Here is a 22,695-nt window from a genome sequence, read left to right as displayed (position 1 = left end):
CTTTCCTAGACACAACATAGGTATCACATGTCTCCTGACTGAAGTCAATATACAGAACCAAGAAATCACATCATCCCCAAATATCATTAAATAACAGAATACTTTATTTACATATTTTATGTGCAGTGAGTGAGTCTTCAGTGTGTCTGAGAATCTCACATTTATCCACAAATTCATAATTTCCCACAACAGGTGTTGCCCAAACTAATATCAATTTCAAGAGAGGGAACAGATCCAAGCATTCTGCATCCATTTCCAGTGCCTCTAGGACCATGCCCACTAGAATTGTCATCACCTCAGCTGAGATCCTAGTATAAACAGACTACTCCAGTGCCACATCTCCTCTTGGCATGGTTTGCTACCTGCTTTCTCCAACACAGCCTTACCTTGCAGACCAAGGAGAAAGGAAGGATACATGAATTAAAGAGAAAATATGTAGAGATTAAGTATCATTTAACAAAGTGAATGAAAAAATATTTTTAGGTTAAAAGAGTTTTTGGAGACAGCATGACAATATTTTAAGATTAATTGGTTTAGACTGAATAGAGATTGTATTAGTCAACAACAGAAAATACATAACAGAAGACCTGTAAAGAAGTTGAAAGAATTGGAGGTGTGGCTTAAGAGAGAGAGAGAGAGAGAGAGGGAGACTGTAATGATTTTATTCTGGGAAAGGAGGTTTAGGTTTAGGAGTCAAATGAAAAGGTGTCCTATGAAGAGTTCATATTAAAACATCACTAATACTTACCAAAGGACACAGGATGTTTTCAGAAATTATCAGCCATTATTTCGATAAAGGTGGATTGCATTAGGGACTGAACATTTCAGAGAAGAGGAAAACTGCTACTGTAAATCTCTCAGAAAACAAAGTTTAAAATTATGCAATTTGGGCAAGCTAACAGAATAAATTCTTCCATATTAAGTGGAAATTTGAACAGAACTTTTTGATGGGACATGGTAAATTGGAGGGTATGGTCTCTTCCAACAGGAACCAAAGACAATGAGAAAGAAGGAAATGCTTTTTTTTCTTTTCTAAAGGCTACTGAGATATCTCAGCTTATTTATTTTATATACAACAGCCCTGACATACAGGCAGTATTTTCTTCTAATTAAAAATAAGGACCCTAGATTTATATAGGTTTCTCATAGCCACATAGCCTATAAACCAGAGGTTCCTAAGGCCATTCAAAGAGTGTCACTTGGTTCTATGACAAAGCATTCCTATCTAATAAAAAGAAATAAGGTTTTCAGCTTGTTCTCAATGAACAATTGTTACTTCCTAATATAATAATTGCTTGTATGCTTTACAAATGCTCAAAAATCCTTGTACTTAATATTCAGTTGTGAGAATGTTTCATAAGTATGAGTGGTGTTAGAATAAGAGGGCCAATGTCAAATACACCAATTTATAGTTCTAGATGCAGAATTATTGCTTGTCCTTATCTGAACATTGAAGCTATACTTGACCTTCTTCATTTTCATTATATTTTGTTTCACTTTTATTTATTCAAAATTACTATCAGAAAGTGATAAGACCAAAGGCATAACACAATGCTATAAGTGAATTTTTTATAAATTGCACAAAAATCCGTGGCCCCCATGCTTCAAACAATGCATAAAATATAAGCAGCAAGGCACTCAGCGCTCTGATGGGAAACCAAAGTTTATTCTAAGGAAGTAGACTGGAAATACATGGCACATCAAGAGTGAAGTGAGGACGTGGAGAAGCTCAAGTGGTAGAGTTGCCTGCCTAACAAGTGTGAAGCCCTGAGTTCCAACCTCAGTAGTGCCAAAAAAAAAAAAAAAGTGAAGACGAGACATAGGGCTAAAAACAAAGAGAATGGTTGATGTATAGTCTAGAAAAGCCAATTACTCAGAACCTTTTGTCAAGAACTGTTGATAGCATTCAATTTTGCCGGGCTAACAAACTAACAAGTTAGCCTGCCACTGCTCCATGGATGTTAATGGAAGAGCTGGAACACTGGGTCAAAGTATTTTGATATTCTCGGCACAGCAGTAATTGTGAGCTTCATGCTTCCATAAGTCCCCTTTGGCACCCTCCCTCAAGGTTCCCCAACAGTGATATGGAACATCTGCTGGCTGCTGCACATGCAGTTTGTTTGAGTCACAACTAACACTTTAAGAACCTAGAAAATCCCAGTTTATTAACAAGGCTGCTAAGAAACTTGATCAACCTTTGCCCTAGAGGGAGGTATTATCTTTGTTATCCTAGATAGCAAGTATATCTAGGAAATCATGGAATGATATATTTCAAGCCCTGGAAAAAAACAACTGCAAACCAAGATTACTATTCCAGTAAATTTATCATTCAAAAGTTGATAGAAAATTAAAGACCTTCCAAGATAAACATAAGCTAAAGCAATTCATGACCTCTAAGCCAGAAATGCAAAAGACAAGTAAAGGAATCATACACAGAGGAAGAAGAAAGATAGTAAAAAACATAAACCTCAGAAAGAAATTAATTTTATGAGAACAGATGAACAGAGAAAATTCGGTAAGAATCAAACATGTCCAACTCAGAAAACCAGCAAAATCTGAAGATGAACAAAGATGAAAGAAAAGAACAAATGGTACTCACATTAACCAGAAAAATGATGAACAAAATCACAGGAATCAGAAAATCCTCTCAACAACAATCCTAAAAGTTAACAGTCTTAACTCTGATCAAGAAACCTTGACTGGCTGATTGGATTAAAAAAGAAGATCTAACTTGTATTATTGTCTATAAGAAACACACCTCACAGGCAAAGACACACAGAGACTGAAAACGATTTAGTAAGCAAATGGAAATTAAAAGCAAGCAGGAGTAGATATACTCATAAATGACAAAGTAGTTTTCAAGCCAATATTACAAGAGTTAAGAAACATTAACAAAGGGAACAATCCAAAAAGAAGATAAAACAATTGTAAATGTATGTGCACCCAAATCCATAAAACAAACACTACTATACATGAAGGGACACACAGATCTAGATACAATATCAGTGTGTTATTTCAACATCCCACTCTCATCAATAGATCATCCAACAAAAAAGTCAACAAAGATGCCTCAGTGGTAAACTGCACCATGGATCAAATGGACCTAATAGACAACTATAGAGCATTCTATCCAAACATTCTTCTCAGTTGCCCACAAAACTTTCTCCAATATAGGTTACATTTTAGGTCATTAAACAAGTCTTAACAAATTTAAATAAGCCAGAATGATTTTATATATTTTAACATATCATAATGGAGTAAAGTTAGAAATTAATAGCAAAAGAAACTATACAAGCACATGGAGATTTAACAACACACTTTTGAATGACCAGTGGGTCATTGAAGAAATTGGGAGATAATTAAAATTTCCTAGAATCAAATGAAAATGAAAACACTACTTATTATACTCTGTGGAGTGCAGAAAAGGCAGAGTTAAAAGAAAAGCCAACACAGAGATCTTAAATAAATAAGCTAATGATGCACAAGAAGGTCTTACAAAAGCAAGGAAAAGCCAAACTTGAAATCTGTACATGAAATTAAATAATAAAAATCAGAGCAGAAATTAATGAAATAGACAAAGAATGAATGATACAGACAGTTATTTGAAAAGATAAACAAGATTGATAAAATCTTAGCCAAACTAACCAAATAAAAGAGTGAAATAACCCAAATTAATAGAATTAGAGATTAAAAAGGGGACTATTACAACAGATAACAATGAAATTTAAAGGATTATTTGGAAATAATTTCAAAACACTAATTCCAAAAAACTGGAATACTTAGAAGTAGATAAATTTCTAAATGCATAGTACCTACAAAAGTTAAACCAGAGAGTATAAAGCACTTAAATGTATCTATAATAAGCAATGAGATTGAAGCAGTAATGAAGGCCTTTACACAAAGAAAACCCTGGACCAGATGGATTCATGGCTATATTCTACCAGATCTTTAAAACAGATCTAACACCAATGTTTCTCCAACTACTCTATAAAATAGAAAGAGAAAGAATGCTATTAAACTCATTCTATGATGGAGTGTCACCCTGATACCAAAGCCGCATAAAGACAAAAAAAGAAACTTGTAGAACAATTTCTTTGTGACTACAGACACAAAAGTTCTTAATAAAATAATTGAAAACCTAATTCAAAAACACATTAAAGAGCTTATATGCTGATCAAGTTGGTTTCATTTCAGGGATGCAGGGTTGATATGATTTGACATATTCAAAATAAAACACAACACATAAATAGAATTAAGGACAAAAGTAATTATACAATCATCTCAATAGATGCAGAAAAAGCCTTTGAGAAAATCAAACATTTCTTCATGGTAAAACACCTGAAGAAACTGGGAATAGAAAAGTTACCTTAACATAATAAAGGATATATATGACAAACCTATAGCCAACATTAGAGACAATTTCTTGTAAAATCAGAAATAAGATAAGAGTGTATGGTCTTTCAACTCTTATTCAATATGGTTCTTAAATTCTTAGCCAGAGAAATAAGGCAAGAGGAAAAAAAATAAAAAAGATGCAGGCAGGAAAGATTTTTGATAAAGTTTCCAAAACTGAATGTTGGAGGAGAGAAAGCCTCTTCAATAAATGGGGTTGGCAGATTGGATTTCTACATGTAGAAGACTGATACTACATTCCTATTTCTCCCCCCGTATAAAAATAATTCAAAATGGTTCAAAGACTTTAATGTAAGACCTAAAACTTTGAATCTACTACAGAAAACATAGGGAAAACACTTGTATATACAGGGAGAGAAAACTAATTTTTAATAGGACTCCAATAACTCAGGAAATAAGAGCAAGAATTGACAAATGAGATTCCATAAAATTAAAAAGTTTCTGAATTTCAAAGAAAATTATTACCAGAACAAAAATACAGCTGACAGAATAGGAGAAAAAGCTTCAAGCTATTCATCTGAGAAGTGATTAATATCCAGAATATATAAAGATCCCCAAAAAATTAAATACCGAAAGAACAAAAAATTCATTTAATGCATGGGTAAAAGAATTGGACAATTTTCAAAAGAGAACTGACCAATAAATACATGTAAAATTCTCAGCATCCTTGGCCATGAAAGAAATGCAAATCATAACTCCATTGAGATTCTCTCTGACCCTAGTCAGAATAACTATCCTCAAGGAAACAAGCATCAACAAATGTTAGCAAGGATTTTGGGGGGAAAGGAACCATTACACACTATTAGTAAGAATGTAAATTAGTGCAGCTACTATGGAAATCAATAAGGATGGTCCCCAAGAAACCACAAATAGCACTACTATATGTTCTTGCTATACCACTTCTGGGCATGTATCCAAAGAAATGTAAGTCAGTGTACGATGAAGATACTTGCAGACCCATTTCTATAGCAGTACAATTCACAATAGCCAAGCAATGGAATCAGCCTAGGTGCCCATAATCAATTAGTGGATGAAGAAAACATGCTGTATATATGCAGTGGGCTATTATTCAGTCATAAAGAAAAAAATATGTCATTTGCAGGAAAGTAGTTGGAGCTAAAGATTATGTTAAGCAAAATAAATCAGACTCACAAAGACAAATGTTTCATATTTTCTCTCATATATGGAATCTCTACCTGATATGTACACATACATTGTGGTGATGAATGTAAAAGGGGAACTATTTGGAAGATTTAATTGGTGCGAGGGAAGAGGGGATAGAAGAGGGAGACAGAGGTGAATATGACAGAAGTAGATCATAGTCTTGAATAAATATTGCATAATGAAACTTATTAAAATTATAAATAACAACTAAGGACTGGGTTAGTGGTACATGCCTATAATCCCAGCTACTGAGGTCAGAGTGTAGGAGGTTGACATCCAAGGCTATTCTGGGAAAAATTAGTAGAAGAACCTAACTGGGGGCATGAACCAAGTGGTAGAGCCCTTGACTATTAATTTCAAGCCTCTGAGTTTAATACCTCATAACCATCCCACAAAAAAAATTGTATGAAAAGGATAGGAATGTGGGAGAAGAATAGGAGAGCAATGGAGGTTATAAATATGGCCCAAGTACACTATGTTTGTATAGTTCAACTAATATATGCTAATAAAATTTTAAAATTAAAAAAGAATAAGGGAATTGTAATGATGATATGGTGACTCTATAAGATCTATCCTCCAACAAATAACAAATACAAACTCTGATAAGTAGTCTGAAAGCCTAGTTAAGTCACAGCAAAGCAACAAAAAGCAGGCAGAAACTACAAGAAAGCCCATATTTGGATGAAAGATAAGTTTTCCATATTTATCACTTTGTTCTAGAAAGTAAATCCCAGTCAAATGGAAACTCAAAGATCCTCCTATAGAGTTAGTGAAGGCATCTAAGGAAGGGGATACCCACTAACGGACAACCCAATATTCTAATACAAACTCTGCCCAAGTCTCTGGTTGATGTTTAAAATATGAACGTGACAACAATACTCCAGTGAGCCATGCTAAGACTAAAAGAAGTGAACTGAGATTTCAGTTACTTCCCACTGTAGAGAAACAGAACTTGAAGTTTTAAACCCATTGTGTTAAATGCATGTTAAAATCCAGTCATCTTCAAACATATGAAACAAAATCCAGACATATCTTTAACAATGTTTAAGATACAATATGAAAATTAATAAACATATGAAGGAAAGGAATAGCAAATTAACATGGAATTGTAGAAAGGAATATTTAATTTACAATGAAAAATTATAACACTGGTTGAAGCAAAGGATTTAAAAGTAGGTATCATTTAAGACTCAACAGGAGGGAGCTTTTTAGATAATGGTAATGCCTTATAACTTAGTATACTGAATAGATTGTATGCATTTGTCAAAATTCATTTAATATTTCATTCTATGCAAATTTAATCTAAAAGTAAAGATATCTTGAATTCTAGCTAACTATATGAATGTTAAAATATTTAGGGGTGAAGTACACCTTCAACTAACTTTTAAATGACACCAAATTTCAAGAATAGAGAGGTAGAGGAATAACTATGTAATGGAAGTAAAGTAATTTTATCTATGTGGTAGAATTTTATCTAGGTGGCAGACACATACATGCTAACATACTTTCAACCTCTGCAGATGTTTGGTATGTTCATAATAAAATGACAAATAGTGAGGCTAATCTGTTTTTAGTGATATGAAATAAAATGTGAAATACATTGAAAAGAATATTTGCCAAGAAAAAGAAAAGCAAGGTGCAGGAAGGTTTGGGAAGTGTGTTTCTGTGTAAAAGAATGGATTTCATAAGTCATTTATGTGAACTTGAGCAAAGAAGGCATATTTCTATGGACAGGAACAAAACAGTCATTAAGACTGGTTTTCTATAGACAAGGTAACTTATTTTATGCTCTTTTTTTGTGTGATTTAGTGAATCTTTACTCACCTGAAAGGAAACACATGACTTGCATCGATTAAATAAATAAATGTCTTGCAATTTATATGAAAGATTAGTGTTCAAGACACTCCCTGAATTAAAAAGCTTGAGACCACTGCAATTGGAAAGAATAAAAAGGGAGAGGAATGTTTTGTTGTTGTTTTGAACAAAAAGAACACCAATGAACAGACAAACATTTTGAATTCCATGAAGAATTAGTCATTCCTTGGTAATTTTTCATAATGATTTAGAATGAATGAAATAAGAACAAAGATATTTTGGCAGAAAGTTTGATACATTTGACTGAAAGATTTAAAAAACATGCCTACATGTTCAGAAAAATTGTTGAATCCTGAATCTTTTACGAGTCATGCTACTTAGCAGGGTTTATTGTAAGCTATTACCTGAAGTGTGTCTCCAAGAGGTACAGAGGCTTCACACAGGCATACACACCATATGAGGATTACTGTAATACTGTCAGCACTAGAAAGGCACATTTCTTCTATTACAAAGTCAATTGCTTTTCACAATTTTATTTTCTGACACAGGTAGGTCCTATAATCAATATTCATCATTGATGTACTGGTAATAAACATGACCCAAAACTAATGTGTGTGTATTTAATAATGCATTTTATAACAGACTCAGGATCAAAGGACTGAAATAGATTAGTTTTGCCAGGCTGTCTTTCTAGACTGCTTACTTCCTTTAGGGTGGTAGCCTATCATTCCCAATTACCCACCAGTTACTAAGACACAGGAAAATGCAAAAGTGAGACAATCTCTTATAGCACTGATGTCAATGCTTGGATTTTTGGATTATGTAGACATGATTTGTGTCCTGTCTCTGTTATTTACTCTTGTATTATGTGAACTTGGATAAGCTGAGATCTCCAAATCTTATGGGTAAAATTTCCTAATTTGTAAAATTAGAGTGACAATAGTATTCTAAATAATCTAACCCAAAATACACTGACATAATGTATGAAAAGCAGAGTAAGTGCCCAAATACTAATTCTATTTTTAAAATGATTTTAGGTAGCAACATTATATAAGAAATAAGTTGGAAAATGAAAAGAAGATCATAGCATTGATGTCAAATTTTATAGAGAGATGATCTGTTTCATACTCTACGCTAAGCTAAATTAGAGTAGGAGAATACTTATTACAAATGTCTAGTAATTAAAGAGAGACAAATGAAAATAGTTATAATTGTGATAGCATAAATGAGGGAAGAGATATGAGAAATACTACATACACATACATGCATCTAATTTGTGAATTAGTAAATAGGGCAGGTAAGTAGAAGAAAGGTTTATTGAATTCCTGGGCTTAAAGACAAAAAAGAATGGAAGTGCCATTTACTGGGAAAGGGGAATTCTGATAAAAGCCAGTTTAATGTTGTATCTATGTTGGAAGAGGAATAATTTGTTCAGTTTGGGTTAGCCACAGTTAGGATAACCATTGAAATTCTATAGTACATTTCTTTCCTGTTTTACAATTTTACCTTCAGTTAATTGAGGCCAATATTGCAGCCTATTTGTACTTAAACCTAGAGTCAATGATACATGGTGCTCTATAATGATGGACGGATAAATGGTGGGCAGGAGTCAAGTGATTTCTGGGACACCATGTGAATGAAGATCCATTCTAAGTGAAATCACACAGTTCCCCTAGGGGGCAGCCTAATTTTTTCCTTGTTCTGCAGAAACTCAACCTTCCACTAGAGGAGGTAAACAAAGCAGCAACTAAACTGTGGGGAGGTAAAAAACTTGCATTTGACTTTTGAATGCCTTTTCTCAGGGAAAAGGCTTTCATCTAAAAATGCGGATTTTCTTGCTACTTTTTCTGGAACAAGGTAGGAGTCTCTCTCATGGGGTGTCTGGTGTTAATATTAATGTTCAGTGGAAGTAGAAAGAGACTTCCTCTCCAGAGGTTCTGGAGCCATCAAAGAATGAGCGGCAAGTATTAGATGAGAGGATGGTAAAATAAGAGTGGCCATGTTACAGGAAGATAATGTGATATAAAAATAAATAAAGCAGGCACATTCCTCATTTAAGTTATTGCCTGTCTGTCCTCAAGTCTGTCTACCTTCACAGGTCTCTATCTCTCTTAAAGCAGGCTCTGTGTGTGGTATTCTCCTCTATCAAAAGCCAAACAGGAACATATGTCAACATGGGACCTCCATGAAAATCGAATGTCAGGTTGATAGCCAAGTCTCCATGATGTACTGGTACCGTCAGTTCCCAGGACAGAGCATGATGCTGATTGCAACTGCAAATCAAGGTGCTGAGGCTACATATGAGAGTGGATTTACCAAGGACAAGTTTTCCATCACTCGTCCAAATCTAACATTTTCAACTCTGACTGTGAAAAACATGAGTCCTGATGACAGCAACTTCTATCTCTGCAGTGCTGAAGATACAGTGCTGGATGCAGATCAGAGATCTGAGCAAGAAACTCAGCTCCCTCCTACTCAGATCCCCTCAGATGAGCCTGAGGACCCTGCCAAAGTGGGATGGGAGGAAACCACAGCTGCTGAACAGAAAGCTTCTTATGTGTTTGTGGGTGGGCATTAGTGTGAATGGTAGACTAGGAATAGAGAGAAACTCTGTAGGACCCACTGGAAGTTTCCATCACAAACAGGAAAAGTGGCTTCTGGGAGGGAGCCTGAGGTTAAAATTTCATCCCGCAGTCTTGCTTAGAAATAGTTAAGATGATCAGATACAGTTTGCCTTCAGGTGATGAAATCAGAAATACCCTTTAACTGTTTACCTCATGCTGCCTGTTTTCTATCATTTTATCCCAAAGCTATATGATAATCTTTTCTCTATCATAATATATTTTGAAAGGACTTTAATAATGTTCATATGATGCTAGTTTATTACATTGATGGCATGGTGATTGTTCTAAGTACATAGGACTATAAAATACTCTAGGAGCCCAAATTGACACATACATGTAAAACCAATGTAAGATTTGCAAAAGTTCAGGGACCTGCAACATTGCTGAGCCTTGGAATACCTCCAGAGGACTGGGATGTGTTGGACTACCTCTTCTGAAGTGGGATATAAACTCCTGCATGTTATAGCATCCAGCAAGGAGAAAGAGACACAATTCTTAGTCCCTTTGACCAGGGAATTAAACTTTGGATATACTACATGTGATTGTCCTATTCTGGTTCCATTTACCATTAATTTGTAAAGCTGGGACCAGTGGAAGAGAGATTCAATAGCAGAAAAAAAAATCTGTGATGAAGCTTGGGAACAGACCAAAGAGACAGTTTTTCTTAAGAGCCTGCAGAAGATAGGGAAGCTCTATATAGCCCCATATCTTGTAATCCCCAATAAAACACTCAAGACTATGTGAAGCAATTTCACTGTACACAGGTTACCACTTCAGCTCTGCATCTTTGCCTTTGGTTTTACTACTTGCATGTGTTCTTTGAGACAGAAAACTCCCACACACATGCATAAGTTACATCAAGAAAGTTTTCTAGTTTTAGATAGGCAGCAATGGACAAAACAGGCCTGGAATTTAAGGAGAACTCATCCCCTGAGGCTCAGCTATGCAGTGCAAAATGAATGGAACACCATCTGTAATGTCTCACTTACACCATGCTGAGGAACCCTGGTTGTATACCCCAGGGGAGACAAGACATGCTGGGATACAGTGTGGAAAGAGATCCTGAAGGAGTCCTCAAGGAGGACTCTATTACAGTTCAAGTTGTCTTCCTTATCACAGGATGTTGTATTCAAAGAACATTCTACAGTCCTTGAAAACTATAAGTGATAAAGTGGGGAGCACTGGGTTGTTCTCAAGCCATGTGGAGAACTGTCTCATAGGGAGATGCAGTATAGGTGTAAAGAAATATTCTCTGCCTGCCAATAACTTTTCTACCTTAGGAAAGTTGCTGCTGGCTCTTCATTGAATGACTCTTCACAACGTTCAGATCCAGGTGTTAATTGATTAACAAAACTATGAAGTTGGGCCTGCAGAGGGCAGGTCATACCATTGTTAAAATTTTTAAAAAGTATGATTGAGACAGACCAAAGTGTAGCTGGAAGAAGGAACAATTCAATTTCAAGAACATGTCTCAGAGCCTCATGGTACCGATATCTGTTTTCCCTTTCACTCTCAATCTACACTCAGTCTCATGGAAATTCATTTCCAGATGAAAAACACGGGCCTCTTTTCTGGATGGATCTGTCTGTTATTCTGGAATGAATATTAGTCTATCACACATGTGATTTTGAAAGATAGTAATGAAGGGATACCCTCTGAAGGTCAAAACTTCAGTTCATAAATCTAGTTGTTTGCCTTTTATAGGAGAGATGGCCTGCAGTGTAGATCAGTCTTGGGTTCAACTTTCTTTCATTTTATCATGCAGTTTCTTTATCTTTTCAGTCATACTTTTCCTCTTTTTTGCTTTTTCCTGCTGTGTGCAGGAAAATTTCTTTAGAATCATTGCTCAGTTCATTAATTCACACCTCTGAGCCAATAAGCCATTTATCCTTTCAGCTGGCTTTATTTAAATTAAATTAATCTTAATTTCTCGTAAGTCTACTTGGGACATTTACAAGTATAGTGGCCGTTTTTTAAAATACTGTATTTTTGGATTATTTTATTTCTTTAAGGATATTAAATATTTATTTGGAACTTTTGTTTGTTGATGCATTTTTACATCCAATTTTTTGCTTGTAGCAGTTGCTAACTCTCACCCCTGGTGGCTTATTTCCTTGTGCATTATGTAATTTGGTGTTGTGAATTCATCTTTGGGAATTCTTCAAATTCTGTATTAAAAAAAGAGGTGAAATTATCCGTATATTGTGCCTGTTAGAAAAAAATAATTAAAGTAACTACTATCTAAAATTGTATTTCACTGTAATACTTGACATTTTTGTCATTACCATTCCTTTTTAAGTATTAGAGATTATCATCCTTATAAAATTTTATCATTAAAAGAGTTCCTCTTTTTTCTCTTTCTTCTTTCCTTCCTCTTTCTTTTTCCTTCCTTTCTTTCTCCTTTCTTCCTCTCTCTTTATTTCTCTCCTTTCTTTCTTTCTTTCTTTCTTTCTTTCTTTCTTTCTTTCTTTCTTTCTTTTTCTTTCTTTCTTTCCTCTTCCCTTTCCTTCTCCTTCTTCTCCCTCTTCTTCTTCCTTTTGAAGTTCTGGGGATTAAATCCAGGACCTTATACATAGCACACAAGTGTTCTACCATTTGAGTTATATACCCAACCCATGGTTTTAAACTTTTATTGATAGATAGCATCTTGGTAAATTTTCAGGCTAGCTATGAACTAGTGATCCTCCTGCCTAAGTCTCCTGAGCAACTGAGATTACCAGCATGCAACACAATGTCCAGCTTTTTTTCTATTTTAATTGCATTAAATGTGTGTATTATTGTAAAATGTGCAGATTACTAAGGTAAGGAAAAGTAAAATCACTCAGTTGTAATAAAATTAGCCCATATGATATATAGGATTTTAGATTTTATTCTATGAGCCAACAATAGTTCATAAATACCATTTCACATCAAAATATGCTTACATTAATTTTTCCAAGAATATTTCATTGTGTTGTTGACCATCCTTCATGACGTAAGTATGTATAATCAAATGGCAAGGTAAATATCCACATACTGCATGACAGAGCAATTTAATTGAAAAGCAATTGATATTGTGTGTTGATTTATTTTTCTTATAGATTTAGATGGGAATAATGAAAGTCTCCTTATCCCACTTCACATGGCTCCTTCTCATTGTGGTCTTACATCATCTCCCTAAGAGAACTTTCCTGACCACCATAACTACACTTTATGCCATATTACCACTAAATCTGTTTCCATAATATCTAATCACTATTTTTCTGAAGTAAAGGATATATATATGTATATACATGTATATGCTTATTTAATATATATAACCTATATACATTATATATGTTTATTTTCTGCCTTATATATCTGTGTGGATGTACATACATACATAAACACTATGAATCAAGAACTTATTCTTTTTTTTTTATTGCTATTTTCTTACAGCCTAGAACTCTTGGAATATTTCAGAAACTCAATATTTATTCAGTACATAAACATGACATAAAAAACAGAAAACTTATCAAGCAGTAGTGGACTTCCCTAGGGAAAAACTCCATAAGGCTTTCACAAAGTCTTCTGAGTTTAGAAAAATCTGATACCATACAAATATTAACTACACTGTTCTAGTACAGAGAAACTAGAAATGTCAAACTCTGCATTTTAACAAACTTTGTATTTGAATAAAGTATACAATAGTATGTGTCAATTTCCCTCTGCTGCCTTTCCCAATATTGGGAGATGGAACAGATGTTATGGTTCTGTACAGGGAAAGTCCAGAACCTGTATAAACACAGTGGTCTTGTGGTTCAAGGTCTTCAAATTAGAACTGTGCCAGTATCTACGTGGACAAAGCACTCACTTCTAAGCCTTGGAAGCCTTCTGAAGATTCTTTTGGCTAAGTTGACTTAGAGGAGATCCATTCATCTGTTGTCTGCCTTCCAAATGAATGACATATTGCATACTTTTCAAGAAACAAATGAGTGGAGGGAGCCAGCTAACAAAGTGGACTTGCCACCAAACTTGGTTTCTAGGGTTCAATCTAGATAAATTAAGATTTACAAAAATAGATAAATGCATTTAGTATTAAATTCTGTGTATCAGGGAAGGCATGCAGGCTGCACTTAAACTAACCCATAAGGGGACTCCTCCAGGACCCTACACTGACTTGCTCTTGCTAACTCTCCAGAAGATTCCTGTAAACTATGCAGTTCAAATAGGCCCAATAAGAAAGTAGACAAGGAGTGGCTGTATTGTAAAAAGAAAATCCATTATTATACTACACAAAACAATCTATTTTTAATAACTATAAAGCCTCAATTGATAAAGACTTTTCTATTCACCTTTATCCTAGCTATTAATTCTGAAGGACAAATAAAATATGCAAATGGTACTTGTTGGAGCATGAAATTTGCATGTCTCTCATGGTTTCATGGTAGGGAGGGGAGACAGGGAAGGGAGACAAGACTAGGCTTCTAGGCCTCCGCCTCACTCCTCAGATTTCTCTAGATCATACAGAATTCCCGCTTCTCTATCTAGATACAGTGAATCAGGGGACAAGATATTCAAAATAATTTATTGTATGAGATATATAGCTTAGAAAAAATAATGGAGGAGAAAAGGGAATTTGGGGTTTTGGGGGAAATCAGCCTAGAATTTCACAATCTGGCAATAAAGTGATAAAGGACAGTAGGGCCCAAGGAGGAGCTCACTAAAAGTGAGGCGATATACCTTATATGCAGACATTTGCATAAGAAAGAATTATAAAAAGAAGACAATGATGTAGAATCTGAAAAAATTATCTACTTTCCGAATACCGAGAGATAAGAAAGACTCTACTATGTAGCAACACATTGGGAAAAGAATATAGTTCTTAGAGCAAGAGTTTCTGGTATCATCTCTGAATTCCTAATCCAAGTGAACCCATAGAAGTCACTTAGCCTCCCAGACTTAGATTCTTCATCTGTAAAAAGTAGCTATCAGTGTCTGTTACAGACTACCTCAGTGAGGCAGTACAAAGAATCAGATGAAAGAAAGGGAAATAGTTGGTCCATAGTAGAGCATGCAGGTCTAGGGTGGGGCTAGCATGCTTCAATCTCATCTTTCCAATTTATGGCTGCATGAACTTAAACAAGTTTCTTCACCTACATAAAGCTCATTTCATCATCTATAAAATGGAAAACCCCATAAGTAATTGTGATGATAAAATGGAAAAAAAATTCCTTGAAAGATTTAATCATTTAATCAATGTTTAGTATAGAATAAACACACAGAAACTATGTCTTTACTATAGTTAAGGAACAGTGGCTCGATATGCTAAACACTAAATGAAAGCCAGGAGAATGTCTTAGAGAAGTACATAAAGGAATCCATGGTTTAGAAGGAACACTAACAGATACTGCATAGACATCCAAATTCAGTCCAGGAAGCTGGACCTAAACTCACTCTACTAATTTGAGTCTGAAGTATAAGGCTGCATTTGCAGCCTGTAAAATGATTTTTCCTAAGGCCTGAAACTTTGAGACAACTACAGGAGATAGTAGGGAATACACTGGAACATACAGGTATAAGGAACCACTTCCTAAGTAGAACTCAAAAAGTATCTAAGAGAAAGAATGAACAAATGGGATTGCACCAAACTAAGAGGCTCCTGGTCAACAAAATAAACAGTCACTAGACTCAAGAGATGGCACAGAGAATGAGAGAAAATCTTTACCAGCTATTCATCTGATAAGGGAATAATATCAAGAATATACAGGCAACTCAGAAAACTCAACCCCTAAAGAATCAACATCCCAATGAAGAAATGGGCACATGAATTGAACAGGGAATTCTCAAATGAAGAGGTATAAGTGACCAGTAAATACATGAAGAAGTGTTCAACTTTCCTGGTTATAAAAAAATGCAAGTAAAACATTTAGATTTCATCTCATGCCAGTTAGCATGGCCATAATCAAGGGTAATAACAACAACAAATGCTGGTGAGGATGTGCCAAAACAAGGACCCTTATACACTGTTGGTGGGAATGCAAATTACTATAACCACTATGGAAAGCAGTATGGAGATTCCTAAAAAAGCTAAAGATAGAACTGCAGTGATACTGCTCCTGGGCACCTATCCAAAAGAATGTAAGATGGGATACAATAGAGACACCTACATACAGACGTTCATCACAGCACTATTCACAACAGCCAAATTTTGGAAACAACCCAGGTGCCCTACAACTGATGAATGGGTCAAGAGAATGAGGTATATATACACAAAGAAGTATTACTCACCCATAAGGAATAATGGCATGTGGTTTGGAGGTAAATGGATGTAATTGGAAGACACCATGTTAAGTGAAGTAAGCCAAGCTCACAAAGACAAAAGCCATATGTTTTCTCCCATTTGTGGAAAACAGATCCAAAAGATAAACATGTATACAAAAATAAGTATAATCATATACAAACTCATATACAGAACATGTTTGTAATGGTGGAACTACTCTATGGAACATGGAAAAAGGAGGAAAGGAAAAGAGAATGATAGAGCATCAGTAATGTAAAACGTAACATCTGTGAAGGTAGAGAGTATAAGAATGTGTACTGAAAGCTGTTAAAATGGGGGTGGGAGGTAAAGAGGTAAGGGAAAGTAATGGAAGGGGTTGATTGGACCAAAGTAAAATATTCTAACAAGTGGGTATACATTGAGAAACCCCATTTGAACATCAAATGAAATATTAATAATGAAAGACAGGACTGTAAAATAGGTACAGTGGTTACTCAGAAGGCAGAGATCAGGACTATCATGGTTCAAAGCCGGCCCAGGCAAACATTTAGTGAGACCCTATCTTGAAAACACACATCATAAAAAAGGGCTGGTAGAGTGGCTCAAGGTGTACGTTCTGGGTTCAAATCCCAATACTGAAAAAAATAAGTACAGTAGCAGTACTAGTGGGATATGGGACAGTGAACAAAGGAGATGAAGGTAAGGAAATATGGTTGATGGACTTTATATCCCTATATGAAATAGAACAAAGAAACTTCTTGCAATTGCCTGAAGCAGGGCAGGGAGAGGGTTGTGGGGAGAGACAATGGGGACAATGTAACTGATGTAAAATATAAGCCTAAATAGAATTGTCACTGTGAATCCCTTCCTGTATAATGAATATATTGTAATAAAAAAATTTTAAAGATAATCCTTATACAGACTTTAAAAAAAAAAAGCTTTCTTAGGCTTTTAGTAGGAACACAAAATAGGTTGATCTTCAGCTTTTCAGATTTCCTATCTTTTGCCAAGGATCACTTTTCTGTGGGCCCCCTACACAGTGCACACTACAATGTACAGATACTAAACAAAAGTGTGTCTTCATCCTCTAAATCAGTAGTGAAATGAACACTCCACAGTAAGGAAAAACAGCCACATCTTAAGTGATATCACAGAAAAATCAACTATTATGCAGATGTCACATGTTTCCTCAGACACCACCAGCCCTCTGTGAGCACAGAGAACTGTGCCCCTGTGTTAGAAATGGGTGAGATTGTTCAGGAGACAGGTCATGTAAGGCTGTAATACAAGGTGCCAAGAGAAATATTAATTCAATGCTCTATATTTTCCAGGAGGGCAACTGCCAGTAGAAAAGTGAGGATATAATTTGAATTCTGGTGACTGCCAGCTTGTCCTCAGCAACTCTTTAAATCTTATCTGCAGCAAATACTACATTTCATACTTCCATGTCTTCTGATATACTTAATGCAGTGCTGACATTTGTGATATCTTCCTGAGCAAGAAGGAATCCTTCAGAGTATCAGTCTCTTCTTTGGTAAGTAGAAATAATTCACTTCTATATGACTCATATTAAACAATTTGGTGAAAATTCAAAGTGTGAAGCTCAACACAAAGGAAAGGTAGCATACTGCTAATGTTCATGTGAGCTTTCTTGAAAATCTTTCAGTCATTGTGCAAGTATAATAGTATTGGTTCTTAGTTATCAGGCCATCAGGCATTACATAAGGTACACAGTAGAGAGGTGAGAGCCCTGAGCAGATCACTAGTGTGAAGAAGCTGGCATGCCATACAATGGTTGGTCCCAGAAGATACTTTCTGAACTCCACACTCCCCTTATCTCTCTTTATCTAGTATTGTATAGTGAACTCACCCGTGACTCTACTCACTCATTGCCCCTCACAAAACATGAGCCCAATTAGTTGCAAAAGAGATACTTTGCATACTGTAAGAAGGCATTTTTCATGGGGTCACATAATTATATACAAATAAACACAGTTTATGGCTCCATAAATTGTGGGGCTGAAACAAAGTGGCCATGGCACTGGATCCAAATAGGAAGATTTATTCTATACTGAAATTAGCATAATAGTCTGCATTTAAAATGAAAAATTCCAGAATCCAGTCATCCAGGTGGCACACTTCTGTAATACCAGCTTAAGGCCATTCCGGGCTACACAGAGAGCTCAAAGATAGTCTGGAATTTATAGGGAGACCTTTTGTCAAATATAAATACATAAATAAATTATCAGATAAAAGAAAAGAAAATTCCAGAATCCCCTTCCCCCCAAAGTCTTTGTTATTGAGTATGGAGCTGGAATTTCTAACAAGATATGAACCTCTCAACTGCTACTTCCTACCTACTACAGGTAAAAAGCCAGATTGATTTTTGCACAAACTTATTCTAATATCCAAACTGGGGCATATTATTTTAGTTTAGGGTGTCTACTCCTAAAAAACAGGGCAGTTTTCATGATCTTCAGTGCAGATTATGAAGTCAACTGAAACCCTGCTTTAAGAGGATGGATATTCTGAGCAACGAGAGGGGAAAATGTACTGACATTGAGGAAAAGTAGGAATGTGGTGCTTGTCTTCCATCCACCTACATTATTGAGTCAGCTTCTACTTAACCTTCACCTCCCCTCCTTCAAAGCAGTGGCCATGCATAAACCTTGATGGAAAGAAAAGCCAGAAGAAATTCCAAGTTTCCTAAGGAACTCTGATTCTCCCTTCTCATCATCCCTAGATGATACAGTTCTGATCCTCAAGCATTTGGGTTTGGCTTTCTTATTCAGGGATTACATTGGAAGGAAAAGTCTTCATGCTAATTGATGCATGACTTAGACAACACTTCTGTGCTCTCATGGGGCCTACAGAATCCTGAACCAATCTCTTTTCTTCTAAGCCTAAATCAGCCCATATGTGTGCATGGGGGGTTATATTTGTCCATTTTTCTCATCCTAGCAGTCTTTCATGAACTAGCTTCTCTTTTTCTTGGCCCTTAGATATTTTCTTATCACCTCAAGGTCACCTAGTCACTGAGTGATCAAACATAGTAGAACTGATAGAAGTCTGCAGGATGGGAAAAGAAACAGGTGTGTTTGTGCAGGAAAGAACAATGACCCTCTAGAACACATGACCTTCTGTCCATCTTGGGAGTTATAAAAACAGACTTCTTCATACTGCTGTTACCTTTTTGCCACCATGAGTGCACTCCTGATCTTGGCCCTTGTGGGAGCTGCTGGTGAGTTCCATACCTTGCCTTGCTGTGAGCCCTGTCCTCCACTATCCAGAAAGACATAGGTCTTATTATCAGTCCTTTCTCTCCTGCCTTGCCTGAAAAATGAAATTTTCTTTAATCTAGCCAGCACCCCATCTTGCTATATTTCTGGTGTCTCTGTCAATCCCACCTCTCGCCCATTCTCTATGATTCTACTTTAATAAACACCCTTCATCCAATTCATGGTTATGGTCAGGGTGGCTGGAAAGGGAAGGCAGATGGATATGGATCATGAAATTATCCAGACCTTGTGTCCATACCCGGAAAACCCAGAAAATATCTATGCAGGATACCTAGTTATGGGCCCTGCAGACTCTGTCACTTGGAAAACTGACAACCATAGTTGACAATGTATTCTTAGATTACTTAGTCATTGTGATCATTGGGAATTCTAATTAGCAGGTAACCAACATTGGGTTAAGGGCTCCACCCTCCAACATCCTGCTGAATTGCTATCTACTTTACTATCTCTATTCAAGCTGCCTTACCTGTTGATGATGACAAGATCGTCGGAGGTTACACCTGTGCAAAAAATTCCGTTCCCTACCAGGTGTCTCTGAACTCTGGCTCCTCCCACTTCTGTGGTGGCTCCCTCATCAATAGCCAGTGGGTGGTGTCTGCAGCTCACTGCTATAAGTCGTAAGTGCTGGGCCCTTGACTGCAAAGTCCACAGCCTGGGCCCTCTTAGAGGAATGTGGAATCAGTTCAGGCAAGTTCTGATGCTTTGTAGTGGATAGGAAAGTTCTTGGAGAAGAGATGAAGTTGCAGGCAGCAGCTAATTTACTTGAGCTGAGGGTGAAAAGAAACACAGATGAGGAAGCCTCTCATACCCCAAAAATCCCACACTATAGCAAAGACTATGGGACATAAATGCAAAGTAGCATTATTTTGTTGTGGTAAGGACCAGTTAAGAAGGATGGCAAGGAACATATGGAGATATAATACCTTGATGTTCTATCTATCTGGGCAATAAACTCCAAGTTACTAAAAAGAAGTTTGAATATCTGTGAGTTTCAAACCTTCTTATTTATGCTGATTCCACTGTGTAGACATAGCAGAGAAGTTTTGCCTCCAAAAGGGATTCCTAGTCTTGCGTGTGCATCAGAAGGGTTCCATAATCAAGAGGGTTGTGAACACACCAGTTGTTACCTCCAAGACCAAGATTTTGATTCAGTAGGTCTAGGGTGGGGATCAAGAATATAAATTCTGACAAGGACCCAGACAATACTGCTGCTGAAGATCCCAGAGCCACTTTGAGCCCCACTGTATTAGATGCCACATAACAATACTGCTTATGAGAAAAGAAGAGAGAAGCAAAGGTCCCTACATGTAGTCAGCAAATGCAGAGCATGAGAGAAAATACAATGAGGGAGCTATAGGTCTACACATTGATGGTCCATCACATCATACTCTCCATGCCACCTATCTCCAAAGCAAACAGGGCCTGGGTATAAGGCCAGCATTCAAACAACACCCTTTAGCTGTTTTTTGATGTTGCTGGGTCCTCATCCCAAGCCTCCAAGTTGCTCATGAGCAGGGAGATTGAGAACCTGGTGTGTCTTGAACAATGTATACCAATCTACCATGCTTCCTCTCCCTACAGCCGTATCCAGGTGAGACTGGGAGAGTATAACATCAATGTTGTTGAGGGAAATGAGCAGTTTATTGATGCTTCCAAGATCATTCGCCACCCCAGCTACAACTCAAATACCCTGGACAATGACATCATGTTGATCAAGCTCTCATCAGCTGCAACCCTCAACTCCCAAGTGGCCACTGTATCTCTGCCCAGCTCCTGTGCATCTACTGGAACCCAGTGTCTCATCTCCGGTTGGGGCAACACCCTAAGTTCTGGTGGTGAGTGGGACCCTTCACCTTCCCAATCCCCTCTTCCCTTTTCCAGAACCAAACATGTCTCCAAGTTTTAATCCATTTACTTCCAGCCTGCAAATAGATTCAAAAGACTACAACATACAAGACTCTATATTGGGAACCAAAGAAATACAAAGTTCCAGGCATTTTTTTCCCTACAACCTAAACAAAACCAATATAGAAGTTTCCATTATTTCTTCCAGGAATGAATTTCAAAAATAGTCATTCTGAGAACTAAAACCTGTTGTTACCTTTGGGTATTAATCTCTTTGGGTCCTCTCCATGGTTGCCCACCATTTTGAGCACTAAGTTATTGTTTCTCAGTCTGTTTGATTTATATGTCTTCTTTCCTTTATCAATTTTTGTCCCTCAAAGTCTCCAACCCAGACCTGCTGCAGTGCCTGGACGCTCCTGTGCTAAGTAATGCTAACTGTGTAGCCTCCTACCCTGGACAGATCACCAGTAACATGATCTGTGTTGGCTTCCTCGAGGGAGGCAAGGATTCCTGCCAGGTGATTTGAGCAATTCACACACCGTGTCCCCTGCACATACCCAGGCCCCACATGGGAGGGCATATTTGAATGCCCAAGTGCGAGGTTGGGAGCTCTATGCAGTGTATCCAATGATAAATGAAGGAGGCTCATTTGAGTCATGTCTTCTCTTTAGTAAGAGCAGAGAATGGGCCACCATGGAAAAGACATGGAACCACATGGCAGGCTAGCTAGGGGTCTTAAGTTTAGAGTAAGTGTTGCCACATTTCTCTTCAAGTTCTTCTTATACAACTTTTTCCTTTTCTCCAGGGTGACTCTGGTGGCCCTGTAGTATGCAATGGAAAGCTCCAGGGAATTGTCTCCTGGGGCTATGGCTGTGCTCAGAAGAACAAACCTGGAGTGTACACAAAGGTGTGCAACTACGTGGACTGGATTAAGTCCACCATTTCTGCCAACTAAAGACCCCAATTAGCCATCACTAAGCCAATAAAATAAATCTGTCCTCACTGCCTGTGTCTGTGCCTGCTTTGTCTAGCCCTTTACTTTGGAAAGAATGCTGTACAATCTGAGGTCTATAGACTTTTTCTGTGAGAGATGTGAAAAGTCCCCTAATTACCAAAATATATACCACAGAGTAAGTAATAACTCAGCAGTATATGACATGATGGTATTTGAAAATAATAATAGGGGATAAATAGGGGCTCTTTTCTCATGAAAACATACATTTTAGAAACCTAATGTTCATACAAGAGTATTCCTCCAGTGGATTTTTAGGGTTTTTTTGGGTTTTGCATCTAT

General features: G+C 36.7%; 1 protein-coding gene and 1 long non-coding RNA gene across 2 annotated transcripts in view; one reads left to right on the top strand and one right to left on the bottom strand.

Annotated features, from left to right (window-relative positions):
* LOC141419220 (uncharacterized) overlaps positions 1–20,314 on the bottom strand; it is a 77,433-nt gene extending 57,119 nt beyond the window's left edge. The window contains exon 1 of the long non-coding RNA XR_012443886.1: positions 20,023–20,314. This is a non-coding gene — a long non-coding RNA (uncharacterized lncRNA). The remainder of the gene's footprint in view (positions 1–20,022) is intronic.
* On the top strand, positions 19,349–22,394 carry LOC109676512 (trypsin-like). The gene is made up of 5 exons (XM_020152885.2): positions 19,349–19,498; positions 20,014–20,173; positions 21,138–21,391; positions 21,782–21,918; positions 22,207–22,394. Exons 1-5 carry the CDS (start codon positions 19,459–19,461, stop codon positions 22,354–22,356), a joined length of 741 nt encoding a protein of 246 aa, XP_020008474.1. The 5' UTR covers positions 19,349–19,458; the 3' UTR covers positions 22,357–22,394.
* The last annotated feature ends 301 nt before the right edge of the window (positions 22,395–22,695 follow it).

This window comes from Castor canadensis, chromosome 2, assembly GCF_047511655.1.
Source record: "Castor canadensis chromosome 2, mCasCan1.hap1v2, whole genome shotgun sequence".
NCBI classification, from domain to species: Eukaryota; Metazoa; Chordata; class Mammalia; order Rodentia; family Castoridae; genus Castor; species Castor canadensis.
This window is presented reverse-complemented; position numbering and strand designations above follow the sequence as displayed.

Bases quoted from the DNA above. Each gene is read 5' to 3' on its own strand.
- LOC109676512 (XM_020152885.2), top strand. From the start codon at position 19,459: ATGAGTGCACTCCTGATCTTGGCCCTTGTGGGAGCTGCTG. The intron at 19,499-20,013 runs GTGAGTTCCATA...TCTCTATTCAAG, and splicing joins GGCCCTTGTGGGAGCTGCTG to CTGCCTTACCTGTTGATGAT. The intron at 21,919-22,206 runs GTGATTTGAGCA...CCTTTTCTCCAG, and splicing joins GAGGCAAGGATTCCTGCCAG to GGTGACTCTGGTGGCCCTGT.